Source organism: Procambarus clarkii, chromosome 54, assembly GCF_040958095.1.
Source record: "Procambarus clarkii isolate CNS0578487 chromosome 54, FALCON_Pclarkii_2.0, whole genome shotgun sequence".
In the NCBI taxonomy this organism is placed as follows: Eukaryota; Metazoa; Arthropoda; class Malacostraca; order Decapoda; family Cambaridae; genus Procambarus; species Procambarus clarkii.
In genome coordinates this window covers 4,243,171-4,264,686 of record NC_091203.1, presented here as the reverse complement: position 1 = coordinate 4,264,686, position 21,516 = coordinate 4,243,171, and the positions used below count along the sequence as shown (strand labels likewise).

At 42.1% G+C, this 21,516-nt stretch overlaps 1 protein-coding gene across 1 annotated transcript in view; it reads right to left on the bottom strand.

Moving 5' to 3' along the window:
* LOC138352597 (nicotinamide phosphoribosyltransferase-like) overlaps positions 1–21,516 on the bottom strand; it is a 174,184-nt gene that overhangs the window by 39,639 nt on the left and 113,029 nt on the right. Inside the window, exon 7 of the mRNA XM_069305087.1 lies at positions 12,203–12,283. Within this exon, the coding sequence (XP_069161188.1) occupies positions 12,203–12,283 (81 nt within the window). The remainder of the gene's footprint in view (positions 1–12,202; positions 12,284–21,516) is intronic.

The window sequence follows — 21,516 nt, the reverse complement described above, 5'->3', positions numbered from 1 at the left end:
TGTGTATGTCGTGTATTCTCAGAAATTGAAATGTGAACAAAAGATAATTTCTTATTACATGTGAATAGTGCATGATCCGAACACATATAAATGTGATTAGTGCATTATCCGAACACATGTAAATGTGAATAGTGCATGATCTGTGTGAGGAAAAGATTTATTCTTGATTCTAGAATAATAGAGGCAGATCATGCATATCTAGTGTCCTTGTGAAGCTAGAGCCGCTACAGGAGTGAGTGTTATGTAATAGCCTTTATGTACCCAATGAGAGATTAGCATAGGATATAAACATTACGAGTAGTCTGGGAAGATAATCATCTTCCCCTACACAGTCCCCCGTGGCGTAGTGGTAAAACACTCGCCCGGGGACTTGCAAGCCTTGCGAAGATGGGTCAGGTGGGGAACCTTGAGAATATTGGCCTTATGCATAACAATATGTCAGCCAATATCTCGCAGGTGATGAAGATTCAGATGTTCTCAACAGTTCAAGCAGAATTGGTCAAGAACATGATGAGAGTAGTATAAAGTACGCCAAGTAGTGGCCGTTTTGCTTTTTTCGACGGCCCCAACTTGGCTTGCCCGTTTTTAGTTACCCCAGTGAGATTTGACGGCCCCAACTTGGTGTACTCGTTTTTAGTTACCCCAGTGAGATTTGACGGCCCCAACTTGGTGTACCCGTTTTTAGTTATCCCAGTGAGATTTGACGGCCCCAACTTGGCATACCCGATTGCTTTTTGAGCATATATGATCTTCGTTCTTTGAACATATGAAATTTTCGTTGACGGGGATTAAAATGCTGGCTTCTGGCATACCCAAATTTCGTTACCCCATTGACTCATGCACAGGCGTCGCTAATGGACAAATGCCGTCATCAGCTGGCCAGTCTTCATCTTCCCTGAATAAGTCAGTTTACTGAAATAGCTTGTCCACCCAAGGATCGTTTATTTAGCATAGGAATGAAATCCATTCATATGAAACAAAAGGGGAGCAGCACTGCAAGAAGTTATGTGTGTATTTTCGAGTTCGACCCCTGTTACCTGTATTTACCCAGGTCTTTTCCTAAATCTAAAAAAACAATCCAATTCATTCCTGTTCTGTTTCATGTTTATACGTTTAATAGGTTATTAATATCACCCCTTTACTATAACCATTTAGTCACCCCTATTTCTTGTTCTTCGTCTTTCTAGAGAATGTAATTTGAGCTTTGACAATCTTTCTTGAAGGATCGTTTATTTCTCATAGGGCAAAATAAAAATGAAAACCGCTATCAGTCATATATATGAAGAAACAGAGCCCTGGGCATTGGCAATTTCAATGCAAGTTCAGTAGTAATCCAATATTATCCCTAACCGTATACAGATCTCACATTCGCTCAAAACACACCTCGCACACCTTACTGTAGCATATAACAAATCAAAAATACTCATTCAGTAAAAGCAAGCCTCTCATGTTTTTTGAAATATGGCCTTCTGCAGTTACCTTCTTTTCTGACGTCATCATCCCTAATGCGGCGCGAGGCACCAGCGCATTAAATGCGGATCCCAGGAGGTTCACACATAAGTGTGAACTCTTAATCAGGCTTAATACCTCAACTGTACTCTGTGCTTCATCAGAGTTGATATTCAGCTACATTGGCTTGTATTTTCGCTCATTGCTCCTATTTTCTGATATTCATAAACCCGATCAAACCATCCTAACCTAACTTATTATAAATAACAAACAAATACATTCTACAGATCAGTTGTTGTTGTTGTTTAGCGACGTCGCGAAAAGCGACCTCAGGTATAGGGATAAGGTATTGTTGGCCATTAGCATATAAGTGTCAAGGTATCACAGCACCTGACTGGTCAACTATGTGTGTGTCGTCACCAGATAACCAATGCGACCTTTAGCGTCCTACCTGTATATGTACTGTATTTGATGTTATTATTATTCAAAAATGACTAGACTAACCATCCCCACCTAACTTAATCAGAGGTTTAAGAATATACATTTTTTGTCATTCACAACTGTAACCATTATTCAGTGATAAGTTCAAAAGTATAACAGCAGCCCAAATGTCGTACCGCAATTTTTTTTTGGCAGAATCATACATCTGGCAGCATTGTAGGTGAGCTGAACATAAGAATAGAGGTAACTGCAGAAGTCCTATTGGCCCATACAAGGCAGCTCCTATATATCTTCAGCCAATCTCATTCATATTCATGTCCACCCTATGCTTAAAACAACCAAGGGATCCCACTTAAAGTATTAGTTTACAATAATAGTTTTAATAAATAGCTCTCATTCTAGTTTTATACACAACAGCAATTATGAAACCCTATAGCTAGATATCGTACTATAATCCACAAGTAGTTACCACACATCTGGCAGCACAAAGGATTAGTAGCTGTGTTCATTGGGTAGTCAACTGTCCACACATCCATCAAATAGCTATCCAAATGTCGCACCTCAATTCATCCATCTAGCAACTCAGCTGGATGCTAGCTACTATATTCATAGGCTAATTGTTACGGCCCTCTCGGGACGCAACGGGGTTCTTACTCTGATGTTGTTAGAGGAAGTTGTATCCGACCCCAAGCCAGTAGTGGCTTTCAAGGGATGTGATCCGTGATGCAAGTAACTTAAAGGGGAAGGGAAATAAAGGCAAAAACTTAATATAATATATTGACCACCACCAATAAATAATATATAAAAAGATTACACGGGGGAGGGGTATTAACACTGTACACAAACGTCTTCTCCTGAAGACGCTGGAATCAAGCTCTCGGTGCTAAGTCTTCGGTGCTTTCGTGGCCTCACAACGAATCCTCTGAGAAGCTGAGCCTACCCTGGCCACAGGTCAGCCAAAACACAGGTCCACTGGGGGCACCGCCGTGGAGGCCATCAACCACACGTCCAGCAGGTCTGCTGGCAGGTTCCGGATCAGCAACGCTGGTCAGGCCACTCCACGGGCGATATAAGGGTAACGCCCTAGACAGGAGCCTCGTGTGATACCACAAATCACTCTCCTGTCCAAAATACCCCAGTGGATAATCGTCTCCAGCAGTCGGTCCCGGGTAATCCTTCTACTGCCACTCCACTGGCAGGGTAACACCACAGTGTTCTTCCGGGGGACGACTTCACAGCTGCTGCAGCAAAGCACAAGGTATGGAGACGGCTGCCTTGGGTAGACTGACTCAACTTCCATCACAGCAGTCCCAGGTCGACTCTGTAAGCAGACACGTCATCAATAACAGGGACACTAAAACACCTCACTTACAGGCTCAGACACAAACGCCCGACATATCCACTTCATAGATGGCGTTGTAGTCTGAGCACCACCTCACCAGAGGTCAGCAGCGGCTGTGTTGTGAGCTTAACAGGACTGGAAACTGGCCCTTGTGGCTGGTACACTTCGTCCTCACCAGGTGTCATCGTCCGTTTGGAGGGGGTTTCGGGAGCTGACCCACAGATGGCGCGGTCGTCACTGCTCCGTGCTCGGACGCTGGATCCGGGTTCGTAACACTAATCATTTCTACACCTCAAAAAAATCCTAGTCTTGCTACACAAATCAGCTAACTTGTTTCTAAACCAACACTCGCAAATACATGCATACATACTTACCTACACATACTCCACAACCTATACATTCATAGAGAATAGCCTAGTTTTTTGCCACCATTTCCCCCATTAATCAGATGTAATTTATGCCATACACAAAAAATACAGCATTTACACGCCAAATATGCCATTTATGCACAACATATATTATTTACACTCAAAATATACCATCACACAAAAATATGTCATTTATAGACAAAAATATAACATTTACATGCAAAAATATGTCAGTTGGACACGAAAATGTACCATTTACACAATATTGCATGGACACTCACAGTATGACATTTACACAAAGTACGGTATTTTGCACAAATATATCAAAATTCTTATGCATTTAGGCAATCAAAAATGCGCTTTCACTAAAATTCCACATACATAATTTCCACAAAATACCCATACATTTTCTCATAAACCAAAATACACTTACACCATTAAGGTCTATTTTTTCAGATTACAGAGCTTACACAAAATACACAATAGGCACACAAAAATACAGTTGCACCAGTTCCACATCAACAAATTAAAAACACAACTGGCATAAATGCGCTATTAGCGCAAAAATTATTATAAAACATGGACAATTATTACACAATTTGTGTAATTATTATACATCTTTGCACAATTAATACAAGAAAACTTGCTATATAATTACTCAACTTACACAATGACAATCAATACACAAAGGTATAAATAAACAATTCGTCCATATGCAATTACACGACATGCGCTATTAATACACAACTTTCACATATATTACACATCTTTCATAATTATTACACAACTTGCACAAGTACATATCTAGCACAAGTACATACAATACATAACTACCCCAAATATGAAAATACACAACTAGCATAAATACACGATTTACACAAATACAATTGCGACATTTACACAACTTGCTCAAAAATATAATCAATACACAACTGAACAATACATAACTAGCACATATTCATGAAATACTCAACTACACAATTTCCACAAATACACATACAAAAACATATAAAATTAATACATACGACTTGCACAAAACAATACACAATTTATAGACATATAATCAATACATAATTGCAATAATCATACAACTTATGCAAAATACATAATCTGCACAATTAATACACAAGTATATTAATTGTACAATATATGTACAAATACAAACAGAACCAACTGGGTCAAACAATACACAATTTGCATGATATTTTTCTAGGTATATTTAGGACATTAATTATAATATGCTGAGTTTAACCAACTCCCCAAAAGTCAGAATTTCACATATAAAAAAGGTACATATGACTTCCGATGAGCTCAATATAAAACACATTCATTTTTCATTAATATTTCAACATTATTAGTGCTAAACTATTCATCTAACATATGTCCATTGTTTTTAATGTTTTATTAATACCTTCCTTGTTACATCCTCTCCAATCAGGTCACCCACATTTATTTATGCAAACCATCTAACAGACTTATTTGTTCTAGCCTTAGTTATGTTAGGGCAGGTGGGGTTAGGTGAAGGCAGTATTTTGTATGATAATTTTAAGCAAATTTGCTATATCTTATCAAAAATGCATCCTATTAACACCTAAATTCATCGAAATCTATCAAAAAATATACTTATACTACACAAATTTGACTAAATTCAACCTAGCCAAAGCTAAACAAACTAAAATAGGAGCATGCCATATCCTCACATACAAGCCTATGTCTCCTCTGTCCAAACATTACATGAGTTAGTCATATAGCTCGAACCCCAAATAGGAAAATTTACACTATTTCATAAACATGCTAGTTCATTACCCTAAGATATTATATATGTCCTTCCTTACACGACCTCACCTAACCTGACCTGGCAAAATCAAACCTAGATTTAGTTCAAGTTGGTGAAATTTAAGCTATGCCACTTTAATTCAACATAATTTATGGCAATTTCCACCAAATATACCCAAATGTTGCGTAGCATAGCACTGCCAAAGCCCATTTTCTCCTATTCCATACTACCCTACACAACCTCACCTAACCTGACCTAGCATACCCAAACCTGGATTTGGTTAAAGTTGGCAAAATTTATGCTATGCCACCTAAATATGACCTAATTTAAGGCAATTTCCACCAAATATACCCAAATGTTGTGAATCATAGCATCACCAAAGCCCATTTTTACCTACATTTTCTCCTATTCCATCCTACCCTACACAACCTCACCTAACCTATCCTAGCATATCCAAACCTGGATTTGGTTAAAGTCTGCAAAATTTAAGCTATCCCACATAAATTCGACCTAATTTAAGGCAATTCCCACCAAATATCCCCAAATGTTGCGTATCACAGCAATGCCAAAGCCCATTTTTACCTACATTTTCTCCTATTCCATCCTACCCTACCCAACCTTACCTAACCTAACCTAGCATATCCGAACCTAGATTTGGTACAATTCCCACCAAATATCCCCAAATGTTGTGTATCACATCACTGCCAAAGCCCATTTTTACCTACATTTTCTCCTATTCCATCCTACCCTACGCAACCTTAACTAACCTATCCTACCATATCCAAACCTAGATTTGGTTAAAGTTGGCGAAATTTAAGTTATCCCATATAATTTTGACCTAATTTAAGACAATTTCCACCAAATATACCCAAAAATGTTTTGGAACATAGCACAGCCAAAGCTCATTTTAGCTGAGTTTTTACCTATTCCAACCTGCCCTAGACAACCCTACCCAGCCTCTCCTGGCATATCCAAAGTCAGATTTGCTTATAGTTGGCAAAATTTATGCCTTTCCCACCTAAATTTAACCTAATTTAAGCCAATTTCCACTGCATATACCCAAATGTTTTGTATCTTAGCACAGCCAAAGTTCATTTCACCCAAGTTTTCACCTATTCTATCTTACCTTACACAGCCTTACCTAACCTGACCCAGCATATCCCAAGCTAGATTTAATTAAAGTTCGTGAAATTTATGCTTACTCACCTAAATTCAACCTAATTTCTACCCAATATACCCAAAATGTTTTGTTACATAGCTCAGCCAAAGACCATTTTAGCCAAGTTTTCACATATACCAACCTACCCTACATAACCTTACCTAACCCTGACCTAGCAGATTTGATTAAAGTTGGGGGGAAATTTATGCTATCGCCACCAAACTGGAGACAATTTCCACCAAATATGCCTAAATGTTGTGTATCATAGCACAGCCAAAACCCATTTTACCCACATTTTCACCCATTCCATCTAAACCTAGCCTCTGATACGACATATACTCAGAGAAGTGATGTTTTTTGAATATGAACCTAAATGCCTGTGCCTAACCTGCAAGAGTCTTGGAGTTTTGTTGAATATTTTATCTACTTTCTTCGAAAACTGAAGTTTTGGATATGAACCTATCCGCACTGTGCCTAACCTACTAGGTTCTTTGTTGAATATTGTAACCATATTCATAGAAAAGTGATGTTTTGGATATGGACCTAACAGCCCCTCTCCTTTAAAACTTGAAATTGTGTTCAATATTGTAGCTATATTGTTGGGTAGGTGTTTTGTTTTTACACATCAACCCAACTGCCCTGGACCTAACCTCCCTTTATCTAACTTCAAATTTATTGTATTTATGGGAGAAAAGTGTTGTTTGTGCATCAACCCAACCACCCTGGACCTAACCTCTGATACACGGATCTTAGTTCAATATTGCAACATATTCTTAACATTTTTTTCACATCAATATAACAATCATTAACCTAACCTCTATTACCTGAGGGGTTAATGGGAAATATGATAATAATGGGAATTTTCTCTACATCAGTTCAACTTAACCATCCTTAACCTAACCTTAGTTAGAAAGGGATATAGCTCACCAAAACTATTTAATTACCATTTACCCAATTTTCCTTATCCTAACCCATAACCAGGGGGTTTAGACCCCCCTTACCTCGAAATTATACTATATATTTATGGTGGGAATATATTTTCACATATAAACCTAACATTCCCTAATTCACCCCTATAATTTTTAATTTCCCCTATACTATAATTTCGAGGTAAGGGGGGTCTAAACCCCCTGGTTATGGGTTAGGATAAGGAAAATTGGGTAATTGGTAATTAAATAGTTTTGGTGAGCTATATCCCTTTCTAACTAAGGTTAGGTTAAGGATGGTTAAGTTGAACTGATGTAGAGAAAATTCCCATTATTATCATATTTCCCATTAACCCCTCAGGTAATAGAGGTTAGGTTAATGATTGTTATATTGATGTGAAAAAAATGTTAAGAATATGTTGCAATATTGAACTAAGATCCGTGTATCAGAGGTTAGGTCCAGGGTGGTTGGGTTGATGCACAAACAACACTTTTCTCCCATAAATACAATAAATTTGAAGTTAGATAAAGGGAGGTTAGGTCCAGGGCAGTTGGGTTGATGTGTAAAAACAAAACACCTACCCAACAATATAGCTACAATATTATTAGTATTAATTGTGTATTAATATTACAGTATTAATTGTGCAAAGATGTATAATAATTACACAAATTGTGTAATAATTGTCTATGTTTTATAATAATTTTTGCGTTAATAGCGCATTTATGCCAGTTGTGTTTTTAATTTGTTGACGTGGAACTGGTGCAACTGTATTTTTGTGTGCCTATTGTGTATTTTGTGTAAGCTCTGTAATCTGAAAAAATAGACCTTAATGGTGTAAGTGTATTTTGGTTTATGAGAAAATGTATGGGTATTTTGTGGAAATTATGTATGTGGAATTTTAGTGAAAGCGCATTTTTGATTGTCTAAATGCATAAGAATTTTGATATATTTGTGCAAAATACCGTACTTTGTGTAAATGTCATACTGTGAGTGTCCCTGCAATATTGTGTAAATGGTATATTTTCGTGTCCAACTGACATATTTTTGCATGTAAATGTTACATTTTTGTCTATAAATGACATATATTTGTGTGATGGTATATTTTGAGTGTAAATAATATATGTTGTGCATAAATGGCATATTTGGCGTGTAAATGCTGTATTTTTTGTGTATGGCATAAATTACATCTGATTAATGGGGGAAATGGTGGCAAAAAACTAGGCTATTCTCTATGAATGTATAGGTTGTGGAGTATGTGTAGGTAAGTATGTATGCATGTATTTGCGAGTGTTGGTTTAGAAGCAAGTTAGCTGATTTGTGTAGCAAGACTAGGATTTTTTTGAGGTGTAGAAATGATTAGCCTATGAATATAGTAGCTAGCATCCAGCTGAGTTGCTAGATGGATGAATTGAGGTGCGACATTTGGATAGCTATTTGATGGATGTATGGACAGTTGACTACCCAATGAACACAGCTACTAATCCTTTGTGCTGCCAGATGTGTGGTAACTACTTGTGGATTATAGTACGATATCTAGCTATAGGGTTTCATAATTGCTGTTGTGTATAAAACTAGATGAGAGCTATTTATTAAAACTATAATTGTAAACTAATACTTTAAGTGGGATCCCTTGGTTGTTTTAAGCATAGGGTGGACATGAATATGAATGAGATTGGCTGGAGATATATAGGAGCTGCCTCGTATGGGCCAATAGGACTTCTGCACTTACCTCTATTCTTATGTCCAGCTCACCTACAATGCTGCCAGATGTATGATTCTGCCAAAAAAAAATTGCGGTACGACATTTGGGCTGCTGTTATACTTTTGAACTTATCACTGAATAATGGTTACAGTTGTGAATGACTAAAAATGTATATTCATAAACCTCTGAATAAGTTAGGTGGGGATGGTTAGTCTAGTCATTTTTGAATAATAATAACATCAAATACAGTACATATACAGGTAGGACGCTAAAGGTTGCATTGGTTATCTGGTGATGTCACACACATAGTTGACCAGTCAGGTGCTGTGATACCTTGACACTTATATGCTAATGGCCAACAATACCTTATCCCTATACTTGAGGTCGCTTTTTGCGACTTCGCTAAACAACAACAACTGATCTGTAGAATGTATTTGTTTGTTATATATAATAAGTTAGGTTAAAATGGTTTGATCGGGTTTATGAATATCAGAAAATAGGAGCAATGAGCGAAAATACAAGCCAATGTAGCTGAATATCAACTCTGATGAAGCACAGAGTACAGTTGAGGTATTAAGCCTGATTAAGAGTTCACACTTATATGTGAACCTCCTGGGATCCACATTTAGCGCGCTGGCGCCTCGCGCCGCATTAGGGATGATGACGTCAGAAAAGAAGGTAACTGCAGAAGGCCTTATTTCAAAACATGAGAGGCTTGCTTTTACTGAATGAGCATTTTTGATTTGTTATATGCTACAGTAAGGTGTGCGAGGTGTGTTTTGAGCGAATGTGAGATCTGTATATGGTTAGGGATAATATTGGATTACTACTGAACTTGCATTGAAATTGCCAATGCCCAGGGCTCTGTTTCTTCATATATATGACTGATAGCAGTTTTCATTTTTATTTTGCCCTATGAGAAATAAACGATCCTTTAAGGAAGATTGTCAAAGGTCAAATTACATTCTCTAGAAAGACGAAGAACAAGAAATAGGGGTGACATGATAGAGGTGTGACTGAATGGTTATAGTAAAGGGGTGATATTAATAACCTATGTAACGTATCAACATGAAACAGAGCAGAAATGAATTGGATTGTTTTTTTAGATTTAGGAAAAGACCTGGGTAAATACAGGTAACAGGGGACGAACTCGAAAATACACATAACTTCTTGCAGTGCTGCTCCCCTTTTGTTTCATATGAATGGATTTCATTCCTATGCTCAATACACGATCCTTGAGTGGACATGCTATTTCAGTAAACTGACTTATTCAGGGAAGATGAAGACTGGCCAGCTGATGACGTCATTTGTCCATTAGCGACGCCTGTGCATGGGTCAATGGGGTAACGAAATTTGGGTATGCTAGAAGCCAGCATTTTAATCCCCGTCAACGAAAATTTTATATGTTCAAAGAACGAAGATGATATATGCTCAAAAAGCAATCTCCGAAGAAAGATTGACAAAGCTTAATTTACAATCTCTAGAAAGGTGAAGAAGAAATAGGGGTAACATGATGGAGGTGCGACTGAATGGATTCATGAACTATAAGGCTATCACTAGCAGAGGTAACTAAAAACGGGTACGCCAAGTCAGGACCTTTTAATCCCCTAGATTGTACCTGTGCAAGGACACTGAGCGGCTACCTGGTGACGTCATTGACCATTAGCGATGTCTGTGCAAGGGTCACTGGGGTAACTAAAAACGGGTACGCCAAGTTGGGGCCGTCAAATCTCACTGGAGTAACGAAAAACGGGTACGCGAAGTTGGGGCCGTCAAATCTCACTGTGGTAACGAAAAACGGGTACGCCAAGTTGGGGCCGTCAAATCTCACTGGAGTAACGAAAAACGGGTACGCCAAGTTGGGGCCGTCAAATCTCACTGGGGTAACTAAAAACGGGTACGCCAAGTTGGGGCCGTCAAATCTCACTGGAGTAACGAAAAACGGGTACGCCAAGTTGGGGCCGTCAAATCTCACTGGGGTAACTAAAAACGGGTACGCCAAGTTGGGGCCGTCAAATCTCACTGGGGTAACTAAAAACGGGTACGCCAAGTTGGGGCCGTCGAAAAAAGCAAAACGGCCACTACTTGGCGTATTTTATACTACTGATGAGTCCCCTATCACGGTTCTCCATCTTGTCCAAAATTCGGATGAAAGATGAGAGGCCAAGCAGTGCAGGAGTGTGTACGCAAATAGAAGCGAACTTGTGTTTCATAGAAGCTTTTATAACTCCTGCTATCAAGAAGGCATGACCTTCTCCGATGGGTAAACTTTCTCTCTCTCTCTCTCTCTCTCTCTCTCTCTCTCTCTCTCTCTCTCTCTCTCTCTCTCTCTCTTTTGTCTTTATCTATCTGATTCTAATGCCTAATATCTCGATATGACTATTTCTGTTATTTCTCTCTCTCTCTCTCTCTCTCTCTTTTGTCTTTATCTATCTCATTCTAATGCCTAATATCTCGATATGACTATTTCTGTTATTTCTCTCTCTCTCTCTCTCTCTCTCTCTCTCTGTCTCTCTCTCTCTCTCTCTCTCTCTCTCTCTCTCTCTCTCTCTCTCTCTCTCTCTCTCTCTCTCTCTCTCTCTCTCTCTCTCTCTCTCTCTCTCTCTCTCTCTCTCTCTCTTTTGTCTTTATCTATCTGATTCTAATGCCTAATATCTCGATATGACTATTTCTGTTATTTCTCTCTCTCTCTCTCTCTCTTTTGTCTTTATCTATCTCATTCTAATGCCTAATATCTCGATATGACTATTTCTGTTATTTCTCTCTCTCTCTCTCTCTCTCTCTCTCTCTCTCTCTCTCTCTCTCTCTCTCTCTCTCTCTCTCTCTCTCTCTCTCTCTCTCTCTCTCTCTCTCTCTCTCTCTCTCTCTCTCTCTCTCTCTCTCTCTCTCTCTCTCTCTCTCTCTCTCTCTCTCTCTCTCTCTCTCTCTCTCTCTCTCTCTCTCTCTCTCTCAAAAAGCAGAAACGTTAGGTAGCTACAATACATGAAATACGGTCCTGTATAATAACTAGTATGGTGAGAAGCTATGCGCTACTGACCTTAAAGTTGATCAAGTGCGCAGCACCGCCCAGAGCGCCGGACTCTACAGAGGACACGCCCCGGTAACCAGTATCGTGTAGCTGTGGAAGCAGTCAGGATTTTAAAATATACACAATAATTCAGGTTTACCATGTAACCACCCCTTAATTCAGTAGGCGGCAGTGGAAAGATTATAATCACCTGTATTTATTATCTACAGTTTGCATACTGTGGTAGTATGGTACCAAAAATAATGTTTGGCTACTATGTCTTGTAGAAGTTCATTTTGAAGTAAATATTTACACATATCTTGAACATTTATTATAGAGTTGTCTCCAAATTCATGTATCTTTTCGTACTCAATCACACAGGGGCGCCGGTGGCTGTGTGGATAGGACGCTGTACACGTAATCCTGTGGCCCGGGTTCGATTCCTGGCGCCAGCGAGAAAAAAAATGGGCAGAGTTTCTTTCATCCTGATGCTTTTGTTACCTAGCAGTAAATAGGTACCTGGGAGTTACACAGCTGTTACAGGCTGGTTCCTTGTGTGTGTGTGAAAAATAAATAAATAAAAATTAGTAGTTAGTAACAGTTGATTGATTGACAATTGAGAGACGGGCCGAAAGAGCAAAGCTATACCCCCCTGCAAGCACAAATAGGTGAATACAACTAGGTGAATACACAGTGACAGAGTGTGCGAATAATTTTGCTGACACATTTACATTTGATCAGGTAAAGATTTGATTACATTTGATCTACATCAACAACAAAAGCAAATTTTGAGTCTAAGTAGAGCAATAGTAAGATTTAGTCAGCTAATTCTGTTGAACGATTCATAGTTATGTGAATCTTCTTGCATGATAATATGAGGAAAAATTGAATTTTTAGTGTAGATTTCAGTTTATCTCAGGTCTACAAGGCTTTCTTGACGTCCTTGGTGAGACAAATTTTTGTACTAAGGATACTTATGTAGGCAGTTCAAGATTATAGTCAACTTCCTTTTCAAGGGCAGAATCTCTGACTAATTACTGAGTAATAGCCCTCAGAAAGGGTATAGAGACCACTTCTGCCCACAGGATGGGTATGGGGTCTACTTCCGTCAGTGAGATGGGTATGTGGTCTACTAACACCCAGAGGATAGGTATGGGGTCTACCACCACTTCTGGGATGATTATAGGGTCCACTACCACCTACTGGATGGGTATGGGGTCCCCAACCCCCCATAGAATGGGTATGGGGTCCACTACCGACTATGGGATGGATATGGGGGTCCAGTACCGACTATGGGATGGATATGGGGTACACCACCGCCCATAGGATGGGTATGGGGTCCACCACCGCCTATGGGATAGGTATGGAGTCCACTACCACTTATGGGATGAGTATGGGGTCCACCACTGCCTATGGGATAGGTATGGGGTCCACCACCGTCTATGGGATAGGAATGGGGTCCACCACCCCATACCCATAGGGAGCCGGTCGGCCGAGCGGACAGGACGCTGGACTTGTGATCCTGTGGTCCCGGGTTCGATCCCGGGCGCCGGTGAGAAACAATGGGCAGAGTTTCTTTCACCCTATGCCCCTGTTACCTAACAGTATAATAGGTACCTGGGTGTTAGTCAGCTGTCACGGACTGCTTCCTGGGGGTGAAGGCCTGGTTGCGGACCGGGCCGCGGGGACACTAAAAAGCCCCGAAAACATCTCAAGATAACCTCAAGATAACCACCGCCCATAGGATGGGTATGGAATTCACCACCGCCTATGGGATGGGTATGGGGTCCACTACTACTCATGGGATGGCTATGGGGGTCCACCACCGCCTATGGGATGGGATCCACTACCACCTATGGGAAGGGAATGGGACCCACCACCCTCTATGTGATGGGTATGGGGTCTACCACTGCCTATAGGATGGGTAAGGAGTCCACCACTGCCTATGGGATTAGTATGGGATCCACTACCACCTATGGGCTGGGAATAGGGTCCACCACCGCCTAGATAACAGGTCACTGGAAACAGTAGACCCAGCAAACATTTTTTTGTTTTCAAACAGTTTTATAAACATTTTCCTTCTTTGATCACATTTAAAATTACGTTTTCCAGACGCTTTTGGAAAGATTGTAAAGACGAGTATAAACCTGAGGCCATGATGTTTACATAAAACGTTTTTTTTAATGTTATGATATAATATTTTATAACAATTTAAAACAAAATATTGTTTTAATTATTTAATTATTGCTAATTATTTAATTGTTGTCATTATTAGATACAGTATTATAATCACTATTAAATTGTGATGACAGAGAGGGAGAGAAAGAGAGCGAGGCAAAATTAAGAGAGCTGCAAGGGGTTACAAAGCCGTATATGAAGCACAAGTTCTCTCTCATCTAGAGTATGCACCCCTTTCCTAGATCGCCTGCCCACCGGCATTTATCAGCGTGTTGGACAAAGTGAAGAGATGGGCAAGAAGGCTCATCTCTAATCTTAGTCAAGTCTGGTGGGAACAGTCTGAACATCAGAGCCTGCAACACCGTCGTGACGTTCTTGGTCTTACTGTTATATACAACATACTCAAAATTCCGCCCCTGGCCCAACTCCGTGGACTATTAGTAGTTGCCACCCATAGTACTTAGGCTCTTAACCTTCAATAGTCACATGCTGGAACTGCCTTTCTCAAGAACATCATTCCATGAGCGATCATTCATTCCTAGGCTGACTCGCATCTGGAACTTGTTCGCTCAACAGGTTCATCCACGGGAGATCAGGTCAACTGATCACATGAAGGCACTGGCAAACAGTTTGCTACAGGCTCATCCTCTTCCTTATATGATTGTTACCCAATATTGTTAATGAATAAAGGCTATATCAACTGATGCATATAACAGGCTCGTGTAATAATTGAGCCTCTAGGCGTAGGTTTTAACTGAGCTGAGGTATGACTACAGCTCTTGCTTGCAGTTTTACCAGGTTCCTTACGTGATACATCCTTTATGATAGTTCTCTGTGATAGTTTCAAAGTACATTTTCATGAAATATATGAGTTTCTTGGAGCAGGCTTCAGCCGAGCAAAGGTAGGATAACAGGTCTTACTTGCAGTTTCACTAAGTACGTCATTTGACAGCACTTATGAACCCTAGTCTTAGTTTGAGAGAGAGAGAGAGAGAGAGAGAGAGAGAGAGAGAGAGAGAGAGAGAGAGAGAGAGAGAGAGAGAGAGAGAGAGAGAGAGAGAGAGAGAGAGAGAGAGAGAGAGAGAGAGAGAGAGAGAGAGAGAGAGAAAGAAAGAGAGAGAGAGAGAGAGAGAGAGAGAGAGAGAGAGAGAGAGAGAGAGAGAGAGAGAGAGAGAGAGAGAGAGAGAGAGAGAGAGAGAGAGAGAGAGAGAGAGAGAGAGAGAGAGAGTGAGAATGAGAGAGAGAGAGAGAGAGAGAGAGAGAGAGAGAGAGAGAGAGAGAGAGAGAGAGAGAGAGAGAGAGAGAGAGAGAGAGAGAGAGAGAGAGAGAGAGAGAGAGAGAGAGAATGAGAATGAGAGAGAGAGAGAGAGAGACAGAGAGAGAGAGAGAGAGAGAGAGAGAATGAGAATGAGAGAGAGAGAGAGAGACAGAGAGACAGAGAGAGAGAGAGAATGAGAATGAGAATGAGAATGAGAATGAGAATGAAGGCAGAGAGAAGATAGTTGCAGAGAGAGACAGAAGGAGAAAGAAAGAGAGAGACAGGAGGAGAGAGAAAGAGAGAGACAGAGAGAGAGGAGGAAGGCAGAGAGGACACGTGCAGAGAAAAGGAGATACATATAGAGAGAAGGAGATCGAAGCAGGGAGAGAGAGACAGAGACAGAGAGAGGAGAGAGCAGGAGGAACAGAGAGAGAGGTGAGAGCAGGAGGAACAGAGAGAGAGAGGAGAGAGCAGGAGGAACAGAGAGAGAGAGGAGAGAGCAGGAAAGACAGAGACATAGAGGAGAGAGACAGAGACAGACAGGAGAGAGAGACAGAGACAGAGAGAGGAGAGAGAAGGAGGAACAGAGAGAGAGGTGAGAGCAGGAAATACAGAGACATAGAGGAGAGAGAGAGAGACAGACAGGAGAGAGAGACAGAGACAGAGAGAGGAGAGAGACAGAGACAGAAATAGAAACACTAAGATAAGGACAGAGACATAGACAGAGAGATGAACAAAGACATGAGGTCCACTACCACCTACAGGATGGATCTGGGGTTTATTACCATGCACATGATGGTTATGGGGTTTATTACCATGCACATGATGGTTATGGGGTTTATTACTGCACACAGTATGGGTATGGGGTTCATTTTGACCCACAGGATGGGTATGAGGTCCAATGCCGCCGCCCATAGGATGGGTATGGAGTTCACAACCCCCCACAGGATGGGTATGGGGTCCACTACCCCCAACAGGATGGGTATGGCGTCGACTCTCACCCACATGATGGGTATGGGGTCCACCATTATCCACACGACGGGTATGGGGTCTACCAGCACTTACAGGACGGGTATGGAGTCCACCATCATCCTCAGGACGGGTATGGGATCCACCATCACTCACAAGACAGGTATGGGGTCCACCACCACTCACAGGATGGGTATTGGGTCCATCACCACCCACAGGACGGGAATGAGGTTCCACTACCACACACAGGACGGGTATGGGGTCCTCCACCACCACTAATAGGACAGGTATGGGGGCACAATGCCGCATACTGCATGGTATTGGCGAGGCTTTCTTTCCTCTTGTCGGCGCCAATACGGAGCGAGGGGGTATTCCAGTCACACCCGTGGCCGTGCGCCGTGTGGAGTTGAATACGACCATGGATTCTTCTGTCCCTCAGTCTTTAAACGACCGGCAATGTCCAGGGCACAATATCCTCCGGTGTAGCCTCTACAAAGACACCAACAACTCTCTCCTAAGGCCGCCATCCTTGCTAGCTCACTCAGCCGCTGCCAGGGAGATTCCTTCGTGGTGGTACTTGTAGAAGCTCAGAAGGAGGAATCTTCTTTTCAGCTTCAACCCTCAGGTAAACAGTTCAAGGGTGCAACAATGGCAAACTATATACCAAACACAGCAGTAAAATTGTCCACATTTACTAAAACAATTATTTACAAACCCACAAAATTCTGATGATATTGCAACACTCTTATCATCAGATCACTCATACGTTTTGGCAACACTCCTCAAAAATGTAAAACAATAACCAGCAACACTGCCCACTGCACATTAAAATTCTTCTTTCCATCCAACAATGCTTTCTATAATGATAATAATGACCTTGTGTATCAAACTAACTATAGTGACAGTATAAACACTTGAGTATACCTGCGAGTATATATATGTGAGTATACTCCCTCACGGATAATCAGTAGCCAAGCATAAGAGATTTTGGGAGGTCCTCATCCTCTTGATCCAGGTTGGTAATCTATCGTCCTCGTTGAATCACAATGGTATGGCTGACGGAAATGTCCCAAACTCTCCTCGTTTCCAGTTCACTTATTTAGTGGTTTAGCGACGGCTCCCGTGTTGTCTGGTGAAGTTCCCGGAGTCCATTCAATCATGTTACCTCTCAACCGGCAGATCGTCGAACAGGACTGCTTGTTTGTATCAGGTCGTCACAAATCCCAGGAGCGACTCTCAGGTCACCCAATTGCCTTCCCAGCCTGCACTCCTGGTCAACAGGTAGAGTCACGCATCTTGGTCTCTCTTCTCGCGGTTTTTAAAGGCTTCTTGGGCAGTTGCTCGAGATCTCCAATGTCTTCGACGATTCCGACAAGCTGGTCCCCACGTCCACATGCTAGACTGCTTCTTGCTGGGGAGACAAATATTGCGTCCGGTCACTGCAGTTGCTGAGATTGTAGTCGCACCGCCTGTGACTCCCGCCCATGACGAGGGCACTGACGTCATGTCACGTCACGCGACGGCACATTATAATTGGTTGCGTTCCCTGCAGCCAGCCTGCATTAGGAAGCCGAGGTACTGGCAACCAAGTCTGCAGAAAGAGCAGCCAGTAATCAGCTTCCACCAGATGTATTAGCAGTGCAGGCAGGATTAGAGGAAGAAAGGTGGCACAGAATCCTTACTACATGTGCAGAAGTTTCTGACACTAATACCCCTTTCACACTGGATGAGCTCAATTGGACTAAGAAAAACTCCAAAGATACATCCCCTGGAGACGACAAAATAACCTATAAATGATTAGAAACCTCGGCCCAGAGGGAGACGCTGAATACCTAAGGTTGATTAATTTAGCCTGGACTTCTAAAACTAGACCTACAGCTTGGAATAGGGCAGACATAGTGCCGATCCTAAAACCCAAAGATCCCGCTAATTCAAAGCCGATCTCTCTTCAAAGCTGTGAAGGCAAGACGGCTGACAGAATGGCACTCAATAGGCTAGAGTGAAAAACGCCTGAACTGCACCATGATATGTATGCCTATAGAAGAGGGGTTGGCACAGTGAAATGTATTACAACACTGTTAGCCCACTTGAATGACAGACCAGGAATGCTGATATTCCTGGGCCTCGAGAAAGCCTTTGAACTGGCTAGCGCTCCAGCGATTCTCTGCTGCCTTATCGACAAAGTGGTCAAAGGTAACCTGCTGTCCTGGACCAAAAACTGTCTCATAAACAGAGAAGCAATAGTAAAATTTCATGGCACAGTCTCTGAATACAAAAGACAAAAATGGTACACCGCAAGGAGGCATTCTCAGCCCCCTTTTATTCAACTGTTTGATAGAAAGAATACTGAGGCTGAAACTGCTACAACACTGCAGGCTGTTGAACTACGCGGACGACTTTGTCATCATCATAAAAGAAAGGGATGCAGCGTGCCTTGCACCCAAATGCTTAGACTGCATAAGTGACGAGGCAAAGCAGATTGGTATCAAACTCAACCCCACAAAGACAAAAGCCATTCCCATAAAAATAGTGAAGCACAACATCCAACTCACAGTATAGGGTCAACCAATTGAATGGGTAGACACATATCAGAAGCTAGGGATAATCCTGGACACACATAATTTTCAATGCTGAGGTCACTTACTTAAGAGAGAGAACTGCGGCCCCCGGACGGCAATCCTCAGGTCGCTAACCTCCCTCTCTGGAGGAGCTAATCTGCAAGTTCTTCGCACATACTATGTACAGGCAGTCAGATCAGTGGTCGACTATGCCGCATCTGCACTCACAAGCCTATTACAGCAACAGTGGAAAAAGCTTAAAGTTGCCCAAAACAATGCTATGAGACCTGCCCTGGGAGCTCCTATTAGGACCAGGTTTGAAACTCTAAGAATGGAAACCGGTTTGCCCTCCCTACAAGAAAGAATTTCGCAAAGAACAACTATAATTATCAGTAAGATAATTGTTTCCCCTGATTCAGTCCTGGTATGACAAGCCTTGGTGGTTGGACTTGGCCAACACAACGGAAACTCTTGGGCTGCCAGAACGGGAAAAGTTCTCAACAAACAACAATTAAAAAGCATGATCCTTGATAGAGGTGATCAACCACACCCAAACTACACATGTTCTCCACCGTGGGAGGAGCCTACCTTCAAATAGCAATAGAAGGTCTTCCAATGAAAAAGGCTGCCTATGATAAAAACAATCCTAAGGCACATCATAGTGTAACGGTTCTATTGTTACGTAAAGTATGGTGACAAATAAACACAGACACTAAGATACTATATATATATTTGGTCGAATATACAGAAGTACACAGGTGATACTTTGGTGTGAGTTGAGCGCACTGAGCGTCGGTACAGTATCTCGCAAGTGTCTGCTCTAGACCACACTTGAAAGTAGACTCTGGTTAATGTTTGCTATCCTGCTGCTTATATGCCCGGGCAACTCCTCACCGTATTGCCCGGGCAACGCCTCACCTCATTCATCTCCAAAGGTTGACAGGAATATTAACAATGCATTTGGAGCGAGTATATTATTGGATAATCTACTCGCTACAGAACTCCCCCTCCCAGGGGATGAAAGGAAAAATACTTGATCAAGAAACTTAGCTGGTCAGTGAATTGTACGCCCTGCTTGCGTTACATAACCATCAAAGTTAACTTCCTCCTCTTCGCTGATGTCATCTAACTGGGGTCGTAGGGTGGGAGGTCGCACAGGATCGTCCGTCGTCGTAGGATCAGGTTGTGGTGCGGCTGGTAATTGGGGTCGAAAAGTGAACTGCGTAGTCGGCGGATGTGTCTCTGGATTTAGCAGTGTCGCAGACGTTGAGACGAAGCCTGGAGCAGAGCAGAGAGCTGAGTGAGGCCGGAGTCGTGGAGCTCTATGTGGGAGAGCGTGGCGGCTCGATTGAGATTTGTGAGTGTCTAAACTCGGGGAGCGAGAGCGTGGCGGCTCGATGCGGTCGTAGTCTGCTGTCTGCTCTGTGTCGAAGCTGTAGCGTCTTGGGTTGATTAGGACTGTACACGCCGAGTACTACATTGTTGACTGTGGAAATTGTAGTCTGGTACCAAAAAATGTAGGCAGTGTGTGGACAAGCTCGGTGTAGCAGGAGAGAAGAATGTGCATAATTGTTGCGTCCTTGGGTCGCTGGTGGAGCATTTAGATCCGGGGCGGATGGGCTCGGGCACCAGGACATTAGGAGGTAATGTAGGCACGTAGTTAGGACAACGAGGTAATCACTGCTAGAGCTGAATTGTCCTGGAGGCGACGAAGAGTCGGAAACGCAAGCTGTAAGTCCTGTACTGCGCAAAGTGCTTGAGTCGGCAGAGTATCAGAATGCAGTGAACGTGTAGATGAATCTGACGAAAGAGCAGCTTTCGTGGGCGCCCCTGTAGAACAAGCAGTGCCCTGGCAGCGACGGAGAGTCGGCAGGACAGGCTGTAGATCCCACATTATGTAGTTACTGATGAAGCTGCCAGATGAGTGAGTAGTGATCGTGGAGCAGCAAGCCGTAGTAGATGAAAATGCAGAGATGATCACGATGAAAATCATAGCTGTGGCAAGGGTGTTGGCAACGTTCCACGACAGGTGGCTGCGGTCCACAGCAAGCAGCAGCAGTGGAGGTCCAGTGAGAGTCCATGTTGTAGTCCATCGTGGCTGGGTATCGTCGAAACTCTCTGGGGTCACCAATGTAACGGTTCTATCTCGCAAGTGTCTGCTCTAGACCACACTTGAAAGTAGACTCTGGTTAATGTTTGCTATCCTGCTGCTTATATGCCCGGGCAACTCCTCACCGTATTGCCTGGGCAACGCCTCACCTCATTCATCTCCAAAGGTTGACAGGAATATTAACAATGCATTTGGAGCGAGTATATTATTGGATAATCTACTCGCTACAATAGAAAAGCAAATGAGCAGCATTGCAGCAGCAGGAGCCACC